This window comes from Solea senegalensis, linkage group LG14, assembly GCF_019176455.1.
Source record: "Solea senegalensis isolate Sse05_10M linkage group LG14, IFAPA_SoseM_1, whole genome shotgun sequence".
NCBI classification, from domain to species: domain Eukaryota; kingdom Metazoa; phylum Chordata; class Actinopteri; order Pleuronectiformes; family Soleidae; genus Solea; species Solea senegalensis.
This window is the reverse complement of record NC_058034.1, coordinates 24,485,943-24,504,471: the sequence shown is the minus strand read 5'-3', so window position 1 is coordinate 24,504,471 and position 18,529 is coordinate 24,485,943. Positions and strand designations below refer to the sequence as shown.

The window sequence follows — 18,529 nt, the reverse complement described above, 5'->3', positions numbered from 1 at the left end:
AATCTACATGTTTTTTTTTAGAATTTCAAGCCTCTATAGTCTGAGACTCTGGTTTTGGTGTTTCTTTCGTGGGGGTGCTTTTTATTATTGTTGCGTTTTTTTTTGTTTTACGTTAGTCAGGTGTTAGAGAAGTTAGAGCAGTATTGCACTAATTTCACAGCGACCGTGAAGGCAGCATCACCTTGTCCAGCCTTTCCAATGACGTCACCCCCCGCTCCTCTCGAGGAGACTGTCCGGTCAGTGGTGGTACTGTTTGTTGACACTCCACACAGTTTATCAGTAAGTTGTGGTGTTTCAAACACATTAACCTCTTTCACTTCATGGTACGTGTTTCTGACAGAGGGACGTTCAAATCCCATCGCTACCTACTGCGATTTAATGCTAAAAACAAAGCTAACGGACCGACTAATAAACGTTGACTGAAGCTAGCCTGGAGGTGCTAGCAGGTTAGCACAGTGAGCCCATTGGGCTGTTGCTAACATCAGCGTATGTACATTTTCCGCTGAAACAACCGAACAGATATAACATGAATGCATTAACTAAACAAACAAACTACACAGTTTTCCCGACAGTATTTTTTCCCTGCGTTTTCCGTTTAAAGGAAAGAAAACACAATGTACATCTGTTTATATGAGGTATTGGTTAAAGTTCGTTAGTTTATTTAGGTTTTTACACTGTATAGACACATTTAAATGGCCTGTTAAATAAGGTTATTCAGTATCATGTATGCCAGAAAGAAATGATAAACTTGAGGTTTTAAAAGTCAATGTTTGATTGGATTAACACGGCAACAACAGATTTCACAGATACAAAATATATAGGCTCTTCTTAATCAGCTCTCGCACAATGGCGCCACCTGCTGTTGTACTACTTTCTTTTTTAGCAACAAAACAGTCAAAGAAAAACTTGATTTTTGACTCATGATTAAAATGCCTTTAATGTGGTGGTATGGTCATATTAAATGGTTTATTATGACAGGACACTGCATCATTTCAGGTGATTATTAGAGAGTCTTATGGACACTTGTGTTTCTAAATGCACCTCCCACTAATCTAGTTGGAAGTGCTCAAGAGGTTTCAACAATACAAGCAGGTTTGGCACATGATTGTTTTCATGAAGGACAGAGGAGGAAACAAGCCCAAAATACAGACTAGTTATCATTTAGATTGTTTATTAGTACTTTATGTATAAATATACAATTCCAGGCTTTGTAAGAGTTAAAAAATTGTGCAACATCAGATTTGAATGGTGCTGTAATAATCGTTTTTACAGGATTTTTTTTTTTTTACAGTTTTGATTCTCTTGCAGCATGAACGTCACACAGCAAGTGCTGAAATCCATCAAATCTGCACGTCGTTCAGTTTACATAAACTGCAGAAGAAAGTTTTGTGCGTCACAGGTAAGAAAACATGCGATGCAGGTGTGATCAAGTAGCTTCTTTGTTAAATGTGTGTTTACGGTTTAAGTGTGTCGTGGTTGTAATGTTTATATTCATATCTGTTTGTTGCTGTCGCTCTCTGTGAGATGAGATAAAAAAAAAGTTTTATTGTGTAAAAAATGTAAACAAAGGATCTGAAAGTTATAAACTATGGGCAACTCCCTTTAAATGTTGAATTTATTTGTAAATGTTGTGATAAAAGATCATTTAAGTAGTTTATATAACAAACTGCTTGGTGTTAAACTTTCATACTCGGCTCCCCGACCGTAGTTAGAGATCGTAGAGGGCTGAAGAGGTATCACTTCGCTTCAGGTTCAATGACCCAATTAACTCCACACGGCAGGTAAACATATGGACGGATATGTCTTGCCTACTTATGCCGAGTGTTTATTACAGCAATCACAACCCCAACACTTATTCTGCTACATTTATAAACTTCTGTGGGCTAAACAGTTTCGCTTCTCTCGCTTCATATCACAACACCCTCACCCCGTACACCGTCGCTCACTCACACACACACACACACACGCACACGCAGACGTCCTCACGCATCGCACTGAGGTCAAGCCAGCCGTGGTTCGCGTTTGCCTGGTCAAATCAGCCGCACGTTTTTGTCTAGTGCGCGAATCTACTAACGTTTACGGTAATCGTAATGAAACGGCACTGAAGAGCTGGGAGTGACTGTGAGGAGTTCAAGATTCATACTGCTAGACTGAGTAGTATGCAGCGGCAGCGCCGGAGAGCAACAACCGGGAACAACACCCCAGTGTTATTTATTTATTTATATATTCATTTATTTAAATTTTGTTTACACACCGAAACAGAGGATTCCGCCAGAAAACTCAAAGAAGAAGAAACGAAGAGAAAACTAGAAAGTAGTGAACTAAATACTTCCCAGACTACCTGCAAGCATAATATAAAGTACTTACACTGTGTACTTTTTGAGTAATCCTGTCAAAATCATTACAGAGGACAAGATTAAGTCTATTTCGCCCTACTTTGACATGGAATAAAAAGCTTATTTTCCATTAGTAGTCCAAGATTCACACACTATAGAACTTAGTACTTCCCAAACTTACCTGCATGAATAATAAGAACTACTTTTACTGTGTACCTTTTGAGTAATCCTCTGCCAAAATTCTTTACATAGAACATGATTAAGTCAATTTTGTCCATCTTGGACATTGAATAAAAAGCTTATTTTACATAAGTAGTCGTTGATTCACACACTATAGAGTTGTGTGAAGTTTTGTGAAGAGTTGTACAAACATTGGACAAAATTGACTTAATCTTGTCCTCTGTTAAGGATTTCGACAGAGTATTACTCAAAAAGTACACAGTAAAAGTACTTCATACTATGAATGTATGTAGTCTGGGAAGTACTAAGTTCTATAGTGTGTGAATCATTGACTACTTATAGAAAATAAGCCTTTTATTCCATGACAAATTTGGACAAATTGACTTAATCTTGTCCTCTGTAATGATTTTGACAGGATTACTCAAAAAGTACACAGTAAAAGTATTTCATATTATGAATGCAGGTAGTCTGGGAAGTACTAAGTTCTATAGTGCGTGAATCACTGACAACTTATGTAAAATAAGCTTTTTATTCCCTGTCCAACTTGGACAAAATTGACTTAATCATGTCTTCTGTAAAGAATTTTGGCAGAGGATTACTCAAAAGGTACACAGTAAATGTACTTTATATTATGAATGTATGTCGTCTGGGAAGTACTAAGTTCTATAGTGTGTGAATCTCTGACTACTTATGGAAAATATGCTTTTTATTCCATGTGGAAGTAGGACAAAATAGATTTAATCTTGTCCTCTGTTAAGGATTTCGACAGAGGATTACTCAAAAAGTACACAGTGTAAGTACTTCATATTATGCTTGCAGGTAGTCTGGGAAGTATTTAGTTCACTACTTTCTAGTTTTCTCTTCGTTTCTTCTTCTTCTTTGAGTTTTCTGGCGGAATCCTCTGTTTCGGTGTGTAAACAAAGTTTAAATAAATAAATAAATAAATGAATACATAAATAACACTGGGGTGTTGTTTCCAGTTGTTGCTCTCCGGCGCTGCCGCTGCATACTACTCAGTCCAGCAGTATGAATCTTGAACTCCTCACAGTCACTCCCAGCTCTTCAGTGCCGTTTCATTACGATTACAGTAAACGTTAGTAGATTTGCGGCTGATTTGACCAGGCAAGCGCGAACTACGGCTGGCTTGACCGCAGTGGCATCGTGCACCTCCTGCTCTCTTAAAAGAATGCACTCTTAAATCTCAGCAGCTCTAATTTTTCTTTTTTTCCTGCACCTGCAGTTATTTATATTGTTAATAAATTAAGAAATCTAATATATATTATATGATATATATGTGTAGGGATGGGCGATATGTCAAAAACATTCCCCAGGGTAAGAATATGTCATCCCACGTTAAAAACGATACATTCCCATTGATGACGTACATATGTGCGCAAGCAGTGCACATAAAGTAATTGTGCTGCCCCATTGCAACAGAGCCTACACACACCTGCCAACCTCTGCGCATTTTGACATTAAATTACGCTACGCTATTCCGACGTGTCACTTCAAACTACAGTCTGTGGCTCTAACTTTAGCAACTTTAGCAACTTTAGCCTGCTGGGAAAAGACTTCGGCCAGTCATTGCGCTCGTTTCCATCCATTCAGTTAGCTTATGTCAAATATATTAAGATCTACATTTAAGATAGGTCTGACTTAAAGTGAATCAGAGTAATATAAACAACTCTGTATGGGTTCAAAAAAAGAAGTGCCTTTTCTTCTTATAGAGTTCTTGTTTTCCCTCATTGTCTATTTGTATGTTGAATATCTGTGTGGGGAAGTGATTATTAAGCATGTGAAAGAGACATATTAATTATGTGTGGTCAGCCAAAAGGTCATTGAAAATGAGATGATTTTTCCCTGGGACCCATCTAAAAGACCACCCTTGGGTCCCAGGACACATCGCATTGAAAAGCTAGCAACATCACTGCTTTATTATCATTTTGGTGATAGATTTATTGTCAAAAAGATAAGGCTGAATTGGCGTTTATCTATCGTCATTTTTGTCGTTACCGTGATAAATACCAGAAATGATCGCCCATCCCTAGTATGTATCATATATGAAAATATCTTATTCAGGATACAGCCAATCAGATTTCTTGTGCCTTTGCAAACAGTCAGCGACGCAAAGCCCTGAATGTTATTGAACACCACCAGCTCTGAACTTGTCTAACTGAACAGGCTGATCCAGTATTTCACTTCACAGTTAAACACAACAACTTCTTGTTCTTAATTGTCGACTTAATCCCCTGTGATGTGGTTTCATCTCACAGTGTACGATGACATCACGACACACCCACTCCAAAAGAATTGAAGGACTGGACAAAAATGTCTGGTAAGTGACAGAATTAAACTTCCACCTGTGTTTATGACAATGAAGAAGAGGAATTCTGAGTTATAATGACAATTAGTTTAGTTTATTTTGTTTTTTGCACAATATACACATATGTAAAAAAACTGTGTAAAAGTTTGGGAGAAAAACAGAGAGGGTTTATTTGAAGAAAGTAATAACTTTCAACTCAAGTGTTGAAATGTGTGGCTTCGAGATGCATTTAAGAAACTTCACTTCTGCAAGCACATATACCTTATAGTATAGTTTGACAGAAATATTGATTTAATTTGTATCATGATAGATATGGAATTATGTATTCCCATATTACCCAGCCCTAATCATTTTTACACCTTCTTAAAATTAAAATGAACGAATGTGTATGCGCTAGAGTTTTTTTGAAAACATTTTTGTCTGATTCTTTTTGCTCGTCAGACACGACAGCATGAGATGTGTTCTGTCCAGTTATGAGTTTATTTTTCTGTCGACTCAGGGTGGCGTTTACTTCAGTGGCAGCAGACCCGTCCATAGTGAACCTCGGTCAAGGGTACCCCGACATCCCCCCACCTTCTTATGTCAAAGAGGCTCTGGCAAAAGCCGCATCCGTGGACAAGATAAACCAGTACACCAGAGGCTTTGTAAGCAACATCTCACACAGTGTGACATACAGTAAAACAACATGATAACAACATGTAAGATTACTGGACCTCATGTGTCAGCCATTTGTTTCTAGTGGCATGTACAATTGAATGATATGCACATTTCATTACTTGAAAATTGTCATCATGCTTATTTTATATTTTACTCTGCATTTAGAAATATAATTAAAGAGCTATGCGTATGAACCAGAGCTAATAATAGTTCTGTTGTCTGTCACCTGTTTAAAGTTTAGACACTTGCACTGCTGACGGTGCCAAAAATAACACAAGTTTCCTTTCTGGAGCCTGAAACCAGGACTGAATGAATGAGTAAACACATCCTGACCTACTGGAAAGGAAGCATGATCATATATGGTTATTCTAGCTCTCCTCGCACACACACACACACACTGAAAATCACACAGGTGTCACATGTTTATGTTGGTCATTCAATTCACACACTTTTCTGAAGTTTAGAAGGATTAAACTCAATTTGATGGGGAAGGTTTTTAAATAATGTAAGACCAAATTATATTTGTATACATATATATATATATATATGTATGTATAAATATATATACACATATATACACAGTATATGTATGTACAAATATACAAATGAGACCCATGTGTTTACTATATAGGAGGTGAAAACTATCTAACCAAACCAACAAACTATACTAACTACAGTTTAGCATTGTTTGTTTATTTGGTGTTATTCACCTTCTCTTATCAGATATATGGAGCCCTGATGTGTGATGTGTTCAATGACAATGATGTAAAAACTTTGTGGTCATGGAGTATCCCTTTAGTAATTAATACAAGCTGTATGATTTTTCACGCTCTTAAATGTGAATATTCACTGGGTTGTTTGCTCCATATAATAAAGAAATCATCAAAACTGGAGAATTTTAGTGTGGACAAAATAAGACTAGATCTTCTGGTTTGGGAAACACTGATCAACATTTTTTTTATAATTTCCTGCCATTTTATGGACCAAAGAAATGATCGATTAATGGAAAAAGTAATCAGCAGATTGTTATAATCTATTATGAAAAGAATTGTTAGTTGTAGCTGGAGTGGCAAGTGCAAGCTAAGAGCCTTCATAATCAGTTTTAATTGAAAATAAAAAAAACAATAGTGATGTTTCTGAAGTATTTTGCATGTATTTGCTCTGTATTAGATTTTTTTCCCCTTCCAACACTTAAAATGAACATTCTGACATTTATGCAGTTAATTCCACAGTTTCAATATATTCACTGTCCTGTTACTCCTTTACATCTTGTGTTTATACTGAATATTAGGGTCATCCCTCACTGGTGAAAGCCCTCGCTCAGGTTTATGGAAAAGTCTACGGACGGCACATCGACCCTTTCAAAGATATCCTGGTCACAGTCGGAGGTTACGGTTCCTTGTTCAGCACCATGCAAGCGCTGGTGGAGGAGGGAGACGAGGTACACGCACGCCCTCACCTCTCTCACATCTGTATTTGTCTTTGAATTCAGAAACATGCTCCCAGTATTTACAGTGCTTTTCCGCCTAGGTCATCATAATAGAACCTTTCTTCGATTGCTACGTACCTATGGTACGAATGGCCGGAGCCAAGCCTGTGCTGATACCGCTACGCCTTGTAAGTTCAATTTAAATGAGCCGCTGTTTGACGAACATGTTCCATGTTTACAGAGTTTACTCTACTACAACTCAACAGAAGCCTGGAAAGAAGACAATCACAAGTGCTGACTGGTTTCTTGATCCGGAGGAGCTTTCCAGTAAATTCAACTCCAAGACAAAGGCCATCATCATCAACACACCAAACAATCCTATAGGAAAGGCAAGTATACATCATGGTCACCTTGTGTTATGTTGGACAAATTAAATCAGTTACCGTGTCTATTTGTAAACAAATGTTTTATCAGTGATAGCATTCACAAAAACAAATCTCTCTACTCCTAAGAGTGCAGAGGTGATGATATGTTAGCTGTTTCTTGAATGCATCTTGAAGCTGCTCCTCTTAGCTCAACACGCTGTGAACCCTGCAGTACTTTCACTGGCTCTCATGCACTGGAGTTTAGAATATTCAAATATTCAATGGATAATGCCTTTGAATATTCAAATAGCATTTTTGCTAAAAATGCCCACCTGAAATAAACGCTTAATGTAATGACCCGAACACGTACGCAGTTTCAGTCGTTTCTGTTTTCATTCCTGCAGATTTTTAGCAGAGATGAGCTGCAGATGATCGCTGACCTGTGTATAAAACACGACACTCTGTGCTTCAGCGACGAGGTGTATGAGTGGCTCATCTACAGGGGAAACCAGCATATCAAAATTGGTATGATTTATATTTAATCAATTGTCTGACCAAAATTGTGCCTGTTAGGTGCCTCTCTCTGAGCCTTAGGAAAACTCATACACAGGTATGTTGGAGATATTCGCTTAACAACATAACTGAGGTCCTTTTTTTATTATCATTTATTTATTTATATTTTTTTCATGGGCCAAGAGGGTATAGATATGCACTTACCATTATGCACTCATAGCTGGACCATGCAGTAATTACTGTATGTTGTTTGATGCACTTCCAGGCTGTGTATTTTGGTCGATGCGTCAATGTCACAAAACACTAATGCTATGTTAACATGCATTATTGTTGATGAAAAAAGAGGAGACTAAAATGTTTTGCATTAAATAAAAACTAAGATAAAATATTTCGGTATTGTCCTTTTACCATTAAAAAACGGTACATTTTGGCTCTTTTGTGTGAGGATTTGATCAGCATTCCGGAACGTGTGCGTGTTCAGTATCAAATACGTAATCAATGTCCAATCGTAAGTGGTTCTTTTGAATAAAATGCATTTATTTACATCCCGTGCACAGGTACGGAGGATGATGAATGACCTACCTAAATGTCCTTTCAAACCCAATGCCCCCCTCTGGTGGCTTAACAAAAGAATTACATGATGGCTTCAACAATCTCTTTATTTTGGTCAATAAAATAAAGAGACAGATATCTAGCTGTTAGGCATTCACAATACTCTGAACAAGTTGATGTGCAGCAGCTATATTTCTGGCGTGTGCTGTTGGTGCGACTCTGTCGCTGCAACAGAAAGCCGCCCTGACTGAACCTCACGTGACTCATACTTTCAATCAAGCTTGTTTACAGAGTCAGCGATGACATCGTACTATGACGTCATGACACGACGTAACACCTGTGCTCAGTTACACCTGTCTAAACTAAAGATTGACTTTCATAGTAGGTTTTGAACACCATGTGACCTTTCGCCCAGACACTTTTATCAGTGTTGCACAAGTGACTTTTTCTCAGATAATTATAGTAACATTTGATCAGTATTTGAGATTTGAGTGTGACTGAAATCAGAAAATCAGAAAAGTAATGTTTTTGTTAAGAAAAGACTAAATATGACATTTGAAACAAGGCTAAGACTAAATTAAAAAGAAAATGGGTGACAAAATAACACAAGCAGTGGAGAGAGAAAGACGACAAAGCAGCAGCTTCTGAGAGGCAGTAGATACACCAATTGTGTATAATTTCAGTATGAAACTGTGAAGATTTACATTACTAGATACCCATATGCACTGGTTTACACTTAAAGGTTCAAATTTGAGCCTTTCACAATGCAGCATTGAAAATGATCTTTCAACACACTCTACCATTTCAGTTTCCTGAATCCATTCATTTTTGTGAAATATACTGTATATGCTTCCTGTGAGAACAACAGAGGCACACTTTGTGTCTTCACTATTCCGCCACACTTATTTACATATGAACGGTGAAAGGACAACCAATCACATTCCCAGATTTCAGGTAGTGAATGTTTGTGGAGTATTTTGTTGCTGGAGTTGCATTCATATTTGTATTTGTAACGGGTTGTTGTTTCTTTGTCTACAGCCACTCTGCCTGGAATGTGGGACAGAACGATCACCATCGGCAGTGCAGGGAAAACATTCAGTGTAACTGGATGGAAGGTGAGAAAAGTGTGCATTGTACAACTCTCTGTCAAACACTCGCCACCATCACTTTGAGTACATGACAGAGTTCAACTTGTGTCTCCAAGCTTGGTTGGTCCATCGGACCCGAGCACTTGATGAAGCACCTACAAACCGTGATGCAGAATACGCTCTACACCTGTCCAACACCTTTACAGGCCAGTCTACGAAGCTCCTTCAAAAATGGACTTAAAGTACAATTAAATTCACGCATTTTCAAGTGTGTCTATTTCTACCTACAGGAAGCTGTGGCACAAGGTTTGAACCTGAACTATGACCTGATGGGTCAGCCTGAGTGCTACTTCACCTCACTGGCAGAAGAACTGCAAGGGAAGAGGGACCGCATGGCCACCATCATGCAGGAGGCTGGCATGACACCTGTTATCCCAGAGGGAGGCTACTTCATGCTGGTGGATGTCACGTCTCTCAGTGAGTTTGGAAAATATTGATTTATTTTGCACGCATAGAAAAACTAAAAGATAATGTTATTGACTATAGAAAGGGTTTTACAGAATTGCAAAGTTAAATATTTATGGCTATTTTCACTATTTTGAAAGGCAATCCCTATGTAAAACATAACAAGCTGATTACATCATTAAAAGTTGAATTGAAGTGGAACTGTCATTTACATTTTCATTAGAAATACACAACTCTATGGATGTAAAGTGTTGGTAACAATTTCAGTACAAAAACAAAATTACACCAGTGTTGTTGTTTACGATATTTTTATGTAGAAATGTCAAATATTTAAGTGGAGAAAAATAAGTGCCACCACTTATTTACATGTGACATGTGCATGACTGGATGATTGGGATTAAAAAGCAGTTGAACAGGTGTACCTAACAAAGTGGCCGGAGAGTGTATGTGCACAAGAAACTTGAATTCAAAGTATTCCGAGTATTTATCTGTGTTTTGTATTTGTTGTAGATCAGGATCTGTCACATATGGGCGACGATGAAGCCTATGACTACAAGTTTGTGAAATGGATGATCAAAGAAAAGGTGAATTAAATGAGTTTGGTTCCTACCATACACAGCACGTGTGTCACTCACGTTCTATTTTATCTTTTCCAGAAACTGGCAGCCATTCCAGTCACAGCGTTTGTTGGAGATGAGTCCAAGAAGCACTTTGAGAAATATATTCGTTTTTGCTTCATCAAGGTAAATAAACGAGTGTTAAAAAAGAAAAACAACATCTTCATAATGTTCATTTGTTTTTCCATCAACAGCAAGACGAAACCATCGAAGCCGCAGGAAACATCCTGAAAAACTGGACTAAGGGTTAAAGTGCTGCTGTGTCAGGAGGAGGAGGAGGAGGAGGAGGAGGACTAAGAACTGTGATTTGACTGTGATTTTTCTCTTATTATGTATTCCAACACTTTGAAGTGTATCATTTTATAACGTAGCACTCACACATACATGGAAGTCATCCTTGTCTGACAGCCTGGTGCTTTCATGATGATGTCATCTGCCACTCACACATTTCCCCACTCAGGACACACACTTCTTTCTGTGTTTCCATCATGGTACGGTTCAGTTTGGAATGGTAAAGCCTGAATGGTCAGGCTTGTGTTTCAACTGAGAACAATGGAGGAACATCCAGACTCTCTTTTTTTCTGTGGCTTTTTGTCTTAATTAGGGCAGTGTTTTTCAGCCAGTGAGATATTGTCAGGTGTGCCGTGGGAAATGATCCAATTTCACCTAATTGGTCTAAAGAACGAGTGTCTGTGCTGTCTAGTGACTGGCAGAGTTAATCATTTAATACTTTTCCATCTCAGTAGGTGGCAGCAGGTAGCTAATTGCCTTGTACTTTGAGACAAGAGAATTATTAACGCTTGGATGCGACAGGTGGCGGTGACAGTGATGGAGAGGTTTTTGAAACTGGACCCTGGACAAAAGTCTCGAGGCGGTACAGCGAAAGCTCCGTTGCGCTTGGTGAAAAGCTATCCAACAGTGCTGTGGTCCCAAGTGAGCTTAAACGCCATCTCCAAACGAAAACAGAGAACACGTGAATTGATTCCACAGCAAGACACTTTGACGAGAATTATTGTTGAGCTACAGTTTCACTTTTTAACATTTTCGGCTGGTGGTGTGTCTCGTGATTTTTTCAATGAAAAAAGTACCATGGCTCAAAAAAGGTTGAAAAACACTAAATTTGGGCCGTCAATTCCGTTTTTTCAAATCTGAACATGTACGTGATGTGACTTTAACTTTGACTTAATTGACTCGTCAATTCACCGTCACTACATTCCACTCTTACTGATATTTTCTTAGCGGGTTCACATTAGACGCTCAGTTTCTTTTACTATTACCATCTCACATCATGTGAAGATGAAAGGCAAACTACATGGACCTTTATACCGTGTTCATATTTCGTTTCTCTTAATTTGTTTGTTGTGTGTAGAAAGTGTGGTTTCTCAAAATCGGTGCAGTTAATAAACAAACCGAGTCCGTTTGTCCTCCCGAGAGTTCTGCTTTTTTTCTTCTCCTCAGCCTTTTCAAAGCCCTTTTCCACAAAGTGCAACCAAATCCGTGTATATTGTTACCTCTGTGCCAGTGCCACGGCAGTGAAATGCAATCCTGAAAAGCATTAAATGCTTCATGCTTGCACTTTATCTGCTTTCCTTACCAGTAAAATCGATGTCACAGAAATTCAAGTGCCTTATGTCGGCCTTCACTTTACAGCAGAGGTTCTTTAAGTGGGAAGTGTGGCTCCTTAGAGGAGGAAGCTCAATTATTGAAAGTTTAAAAGGGTTCCATCACTTTTTCACTGTTAAATAGGGTGTGATTTAGGAAAAGTTCCAAGATAATATAACTAGGGTGATTAATGTATCAAACATTTATTAGAAATAATTATAATGTGTCACAGAAATGGCTGTAAATCAGTTGCTTTATTATGTACAAATTTACTTGTCACAATTGTGATTTGGGTCACAATAGTTTGCCATGTTTAAACAGTTGGTCCCCACATAAAAAGTCTGGAAACGCTGCTTTATTTTTTCTCATATCTCAGTGGTTCTGACAGGATAACCAAATTACATTATTGGCTGTGATAAATTGATTTAATAACATTTCCAAATCAGAATTATTTATAAATAATACGTTTATCAGCAAAGTCTGATGAACTAGCTGTATTTTAGCTAGCTATACTTTAGCGAGCTATAAATTGCTGTAGTTCCCTGTTGACGTGTCAACTTATTGTCTTCACTCACTAACAATGTTATATATTATTGTATTTAATAAAATAAAGTCTCGGTGGATTTCACGAACCGTTCTAAAGGTTCAGCTTTATGAGCTAATTCAGACACACTTGCATATTTCAGCGAGCTAAAGACGAGGACTAAACTACGTCTCAAGCTTTTGTGCTAGCTTACAAATAATTCTATTTAATATTTCTTTAAATAAACCAAAAAACATGATTAAATCCACAAACTGTTCATAACTGCATGCCATGTTTCTTGTGCAAAACGTGTCAGTGACGTCAGATAAGCATATTTTAGCTCGCTGAGCTAACATTGCTTCAGCAGGTTTTCAGTTACAGGACGAGAGAGACAATAAGGGCCAGGAGGGTTTGCTTAATCTGGACAATAAACTACAGCTAAGTTAATCACAGCTGCATCTGTACAATGTAAAAACATTTATGTTGCGTGTGGTTATTACATTTTCAACGTTCTTAATAATTGTTTTTTTAAACCTCGTAGACGTGAAACAAACTTCACAGCTTTTATTTCATAAAATGATTGGCGGCTCACAGCTTCTTCACCTTTGGCCGAGCGAGGAGTGACTCACCTGAATGGAATGCAGCCATCATGATTAAAGTTTTCAGTTCCAATTCTGTTTTTCCCACTGCGACCTTTCAGTACGTTTTCTGGACCATGTCCTCTGTTTGTTAGCAGATCTACACATACAGTGACTCATGGTGTTTATTGCTCCCCACGGCCACTAGAGGGAGACACAGTACCTAAAACTGAAACAACAAATGAGTTTCACAGTCTTTATTGTTATTATTATTATTCTTTCCATTGAGAAAAAGAACAACAGCAAACTCTTTGTATTTGACCCTTTATGTAAAAGTAGAAAGTCGACCTTAAATGCTGTGACATGGGATGGCTGAATCTGTCAGGGAGTCATTGCTGAGAATAAACCTATTATTATGAACACAGATTCTGAAAAATGTGTCTCAGAGTCTTTGCAAACATTATGAAAATGTATTGAAGACTACTACGACTGACACATGTCCACACTGTTTTATATTTTGCTGTTATTCACTGCAGCAGTTTGGTCATATGCATCCCTCCATTTGGTTTATTATTGTTGCTAAAAGATTAGATTAATTGTTATCTTCTCTCACTTATAGTGTGTTATTTGTATTTGTTGGACATTCTCTGATTTGTTGTAAGATAAAACTTATTTTCTACACTAAATATTGACATTTTCTTGAGGTTTTTTTGTTAGTTTGCTGCAAAGTATCTGTAGGATTGTTCACGTTGGCTGCTCAGGAGGTGACATTTAAAGTGTGAACTTTAAAATGTGTGTACACGAGTAGGAGTTTGTGTTCCTTTTAGAAATCGAGCACATTATTTCCTGTCAAATTCAAACCCACGTAGCATAAGTGTACTGCGGCAGATGATTGGATTCCACACATGAAGCAGGTCAGTCAACACCAAACACCACAGCTACTCCCATGCTGTCGTCATAATCATCACTTCATCTGCTGGAGGAAGGAGCACAATCTGATGAAATGCTTTTAATTGTAGCCTCAGAGTTAATAGTTAGCGTTCCAAGCTAGTTGGCATGAAATTGTGCTGCCGCTGCTGCTGCTGCTGCTGGAGGGAAGAAGGGAGAGGTGAGGAGGGGGCGTTGATTTCTGCTCACCCTCTCCAACCCCCCAGATTAACATCTATACACCATGTGAACCTTTGAATTCATGTAGGTGGCTGATGTCATGGCAACCACCACAAAAACAAATGATGCCAGTCTGCTTTGGCGAGAGATCCATTTCCTTTTCCATAAACATCTCTGTGATGGAGTCCAGAATAACAGCAGTAGGTTTTTAGTCATGTGATAGCTGTGGTAATTTAAGTGATGGTGGTTTTACGTATCATTGTGCATTTTAAAGTGCTTTCATTCATGGGTTATTTTTGATGGCCCTTTTTCCCACTATGGTCCCAGCTCGCCACGGCACGGCACAGTTTAGGTTGGTTTCCCACTACAAAAATATTACCTACTCAACGTGGGCGGAGTCATCACTGACTTGTAAAGCAGCTGTTTTCAGTGTGACTGACTCATTAGAATCCGTTGATTAAAAGTATTGGTGTAGAACTTGAAATGAAATACAGTACATGTGATGCTAAATACACCACACTCTGAGATTTTAGACCTTTTCCTGGTAATTGTTGGAGATGAACCCACGTTTTCACTGATCTACAGTACGGCGTACTGTAGCACGTAGTACACGCAGAGTACATGCTGGAACCTCGCCAGAGCAGGTACTAAAAAAAGTACCTTGTGTTTCAGGAAATGCATTTTAAACGACACAACGAAGGAACACATTCTTTATCAATTCATAAAAAAAGAAGAGCAGACCGCATGAGGGGGTGATCGATCATATCAGTGATGAATTTTTAGTTGACATGAGGGTGAAGAGGCGGAGTCACACCGTGGACAGCTCACCTGTGCATCACCCTGCAAACAACCATTCACTCTCACACCTACGGTCGTTTTAGTGTGTCCTGTTATCCCTAAATCGTCCACACAGAAAGTCCTTTGGTTCAACCAGGATCTGAACCAGTGACCTTCTTCCTGTGAGGCAACAACACATAGCAGCTGCAGTGGCCTAGCCAGCGCTCACCTGACTGACGTCCCCTCCTGACACCAAAATAACAAACACAAACAAACTTGTTGAAACTGCCAAATACTCCAAAAACTCTGGAGATGTGGATGGACAGGAACTTTTTTTGCAGCGTCGACAGCCAGTGAGTTTTACTGCGGGACGAGTTCAGGAGGACGCAGCTTTTTCACGGCTGATGTTAATGAAAACGTTTCCTCTGCAGCACAGTGAAGCAGGACACACTTTAACAGACCGCGGCGACGCTCTCCACTGGACACGGACTGGCACAGAAAATCAAAAATAGAGGACGAAAGAAATCGAATTAACTGAATAGTTTGTTATTGCTCATTTAGCTTTCATTGAGTTTTCAGGAAGTTTTAAAAACAAAGTCCCAGTATCGGCCTATTTTGGCATTGGTTTGGTGTAAATAACACCATAATATGATTGTTGTTGTTATGGCACACACGTTGATTTCTGCTTCTCGCTGCATATGCTTGAATTCTACTGTAATTAAAATACTTGACATTTTTATCTTTTAAAGTTGTAATTACAGGCCATTCTACTGTATTCTACTGTAATTAACAGGCCAAATAATTGATCTGGGCTCTGTTGAAATACATAATAACACAGCTGTCCAATACTACATGTACATACTTGACAACAGTCTGACTGTAACAGACATTTGTATCATTTTCTATAAGTTTGTTTAAACTTCATCACTTTGAACTCTTTTCTGTTCATAAAAAAACTGTACGACCACAAGTCAGTGGTTTGTTTAACTTTCACCCGGGAACAGAAACCTTTATTTATGCTGATAATTATAGATATCCACTGATTTGTTACTGTGTCACATGAAGCTGTTGAAATTCTTTTTCTATGTGAAAATGAATAAACCAAGAATGAATGTCAGTGATTTGTAACGATTGCATTGACAGTAGAAACACAGTCACTCTGTTCATTTAATCATTTATTACAAAATATCATTATAACAACATTATAATGTGTGTTAGAATTGGTCACGTGGCGGTGACGCGGTGAAGGATTAGGATCGTGTGCGCAGCTGTCCTCAGACATGTTTCACGTGCTGTTACCAGATCTCCATGGATTAGCTTGGTCTGTGTATGTTAATGATGATTATTATTGTGTCAATAATCTGATGTGGTGATCCTGTAATGAAGGAGGAATTAGGTTATTAAAGGCAGAGCAGATGTTGCTGTTTCCCTGTGTGGCCTCTAGGTGGCCACGTTGCTCACACTCTGCAGAGAACTTCTGTCTCTCCTGCCTTTGAAAGGGAAATGACTCGTTTTGGTACCAAAATAAAGTAATACAAAGTATTTAAATACTAAATACTTTGATGATTAAATATTTGGTTTTGATTTAAATGTGAGTATCTTCTGGCTTCTTTGCTCCTTACTGACAGTAAACTGATCACTTCCTGCTCTTTCATTTCAAATCTGACACAATGTTCTGTGATAAATTATTGAGAAAATAAATATCACTCATACAATGTGATCTGATCCTTTCACCTATTTATCTCGTGTTTTATCCCTTTTATCACATATTTATTTTCATCGTGCATTTGTGTTATGTTGTCCCTTTTTCTTCCTTTTTATCGTTTCTATTATTTATTTATTTGTATTTATAATTCACTCTTAACTGTGTTTGTGTAGTGGCATCTTCTTTGTTTTTATTTATATGTGTATGTGGTGTTTTTGTTGCCTTTGCCTGAGCTTCTCTTGTTTCTGTCCCTAAGTATTTAAGCACTTGTTAAACTTTTGTTTGTGTTTTTAATGGTAATATTTACAGAAATCTTCCTTCCTGTTTAGTGCACAGGTCCTTTTGGGATCACTGACTCATGTGTGTCCAACATTGTGTGACTATTCCCACATGTTTAGAAACCTCTAATGTGTGATTCCTTTTGTCGGAAGTTGGAATAGTAAAAGTTGAAGATTATTATTATTGTTATTATTATTATTATTGTTGTTGTCACCTGTCATTTCTATTCTACCAGTCATTAGGAAACAAATACATACCTGAAATTCTTTCAAACTAAAGAGTCTAACATGAGTCACAGTCTCAGACCTTAACCCAGGATTACCGTGATGATGTCACCGAGGTCATCCTTTTAAACCAGAGGTCTCAAACATATGACATGCTGTTAATTATCGGAACAAAAAACATTATGGGGATATAATTGTGGAATATTGTGCTCAGTGAACAGTTTTTGTCACTTCACCAGTGCGGACGCCGACCGGGCCCCAGGGCCCCTGCTTTAAACTCTGCTAAACTTCTCCCAGAGCTCCAGGAGACGCACACATGCAAAGATGGCAAATGATTCCATTCATGTGTCATTTGGAAGATAAACAGTGATTCAAATAACACACTGATCCTTCACTGTCGTTGATACGTGACAATAATTCCGCAGCATTTCTCCACATGTGTTGAATCTCTTGTGGCCGAGACATAAATATCTGTGAGAATTGGAGGGGTTGTAGCGGTTCTCCCCCCCCCTCCCTCCCCTCCCTCCCCTCCCTCCCCCTCTCCTTCTGTCCGCTGATGTCCGCTCTCTCACACAGTGACCATATGGCGGCATGTTCCCAGCTCCTACTGCCAGCGCCTGCTCTGTGCACACGGCCCTAACAGCTTGGTGGACACATAATTAATTTGCACGGGCGTCTGCCATTTATTTCCCAACCTACATTTTTGGTTAATTGGACAGAGGAAGGTTAAAATCCAATGAATGTCTGCGGGTTTGTTAAAGGCGACTCATTTACACGATGGAGTCAAAACATCATATGTGCTTTTAGTAATGTGCTCATGTGTGGTGGGCGGGGCTTGTGTCAATGTGCGCAGATGATCAGTGACAAAAATGTGACTCATCATTTGGAGAATTTTTAGGGCTGTAACAGTTAATCGATGACTCCATTAATCGCCGACTATTTTGATAAATGATCAATCCATGATTATCCAGTTTTTATTTTCATTCTCTGCTTCTTAATGTGCGGAATTTAGATTTTTTTTGCTCCTAAAGCAAATAAAACTGTAAAACCAAACTTATTGAGAAAATAATCCTTAGTTGGAGCCCTAATCAATACTTCATGAGTCCAGGTTTTGTTGTTAGAACACGGACCAATGACTATGTTTAAACATACAGAGGCTATAAGAATGTGTAGTATACAGTGTCTTATATCCTTTTTTCAGCACAACCG

General features: G+C 38.4%; 1 protein-coding gene across 2 annotated transcripts; it reads left to right on the top strand.

Moving 5' to 3' along the window:
• The first annotated feature begins 196 nt into the window (after positions 1–196).
• Positions 197–11,949, top strand: LOC122781291 (kynurenine--oxoglutarate transaminase 3-like). Of its 2 annotated transcripts, none has more exons than XM_044044928.1 (14): positions 197–279; positions 1,292–1,399; positions 4,790–4,851; positions 5,339–5,483; positions 6,788–6,937; positions 7,027–7,113; positions 7,192–7,314; positions 7,695–7,815; positions 9,394–9,470; positions 9,560–9,649; positions 9,734–9,920; positions 10,419–10,492; positions 10,565–10,651; positions 10,720–11,949. In XM_044044928.1, the coding sequence occupies exons 2-14, from the start codon at positions 1,310–1,312 to the stop codon at positions 10,774–10,776; spliced, it is 1,350 nt and encodes a 449-aa protein (XP_043900863.1). In that variant the 5' UTR covers positions 197–279; positions 1,292–1,309; the 3' UTR covers positions 10,777–11,949. The 2 variants fall into 2 exon arrangements, with proteins under 2 accessions (XP_043900863.1, XP_043900864.1); XM_044044929.1 differs by having other exon boundaries at positions 202–279; positions 1,309–1,399.
• Positions 11,950–18,529: the final 6,580 nt, after the last annotated feature.

What these genes read in the sequence shown, in the direction of transcription:
- LOC122781291 (XM_044044928.1), top strand. Translation starts at nt 1,310, where the DNA reads ATGAACGTCACACAGCAAGTGCTGAAATCCATCAAATCTGCACGTCGT. An exon ending in AAACCAGCATATCAAAATTG is followed by an intron (nt 7,816 to 9,393) that starts GTATGATTTATA and finishes CTTTGTCTACAG; the next exon opens with CCACTCTGCCTGGAATGTGG. An exon ending in TTCGTTTTTGCTTCATCAAG is followed by an intron (nt 10,652 to 10,719) that starts GTAAATAAACGA and finishes TTCCATCAACAG; the next exon opens with CAAGACGAAACCATCGAAGC.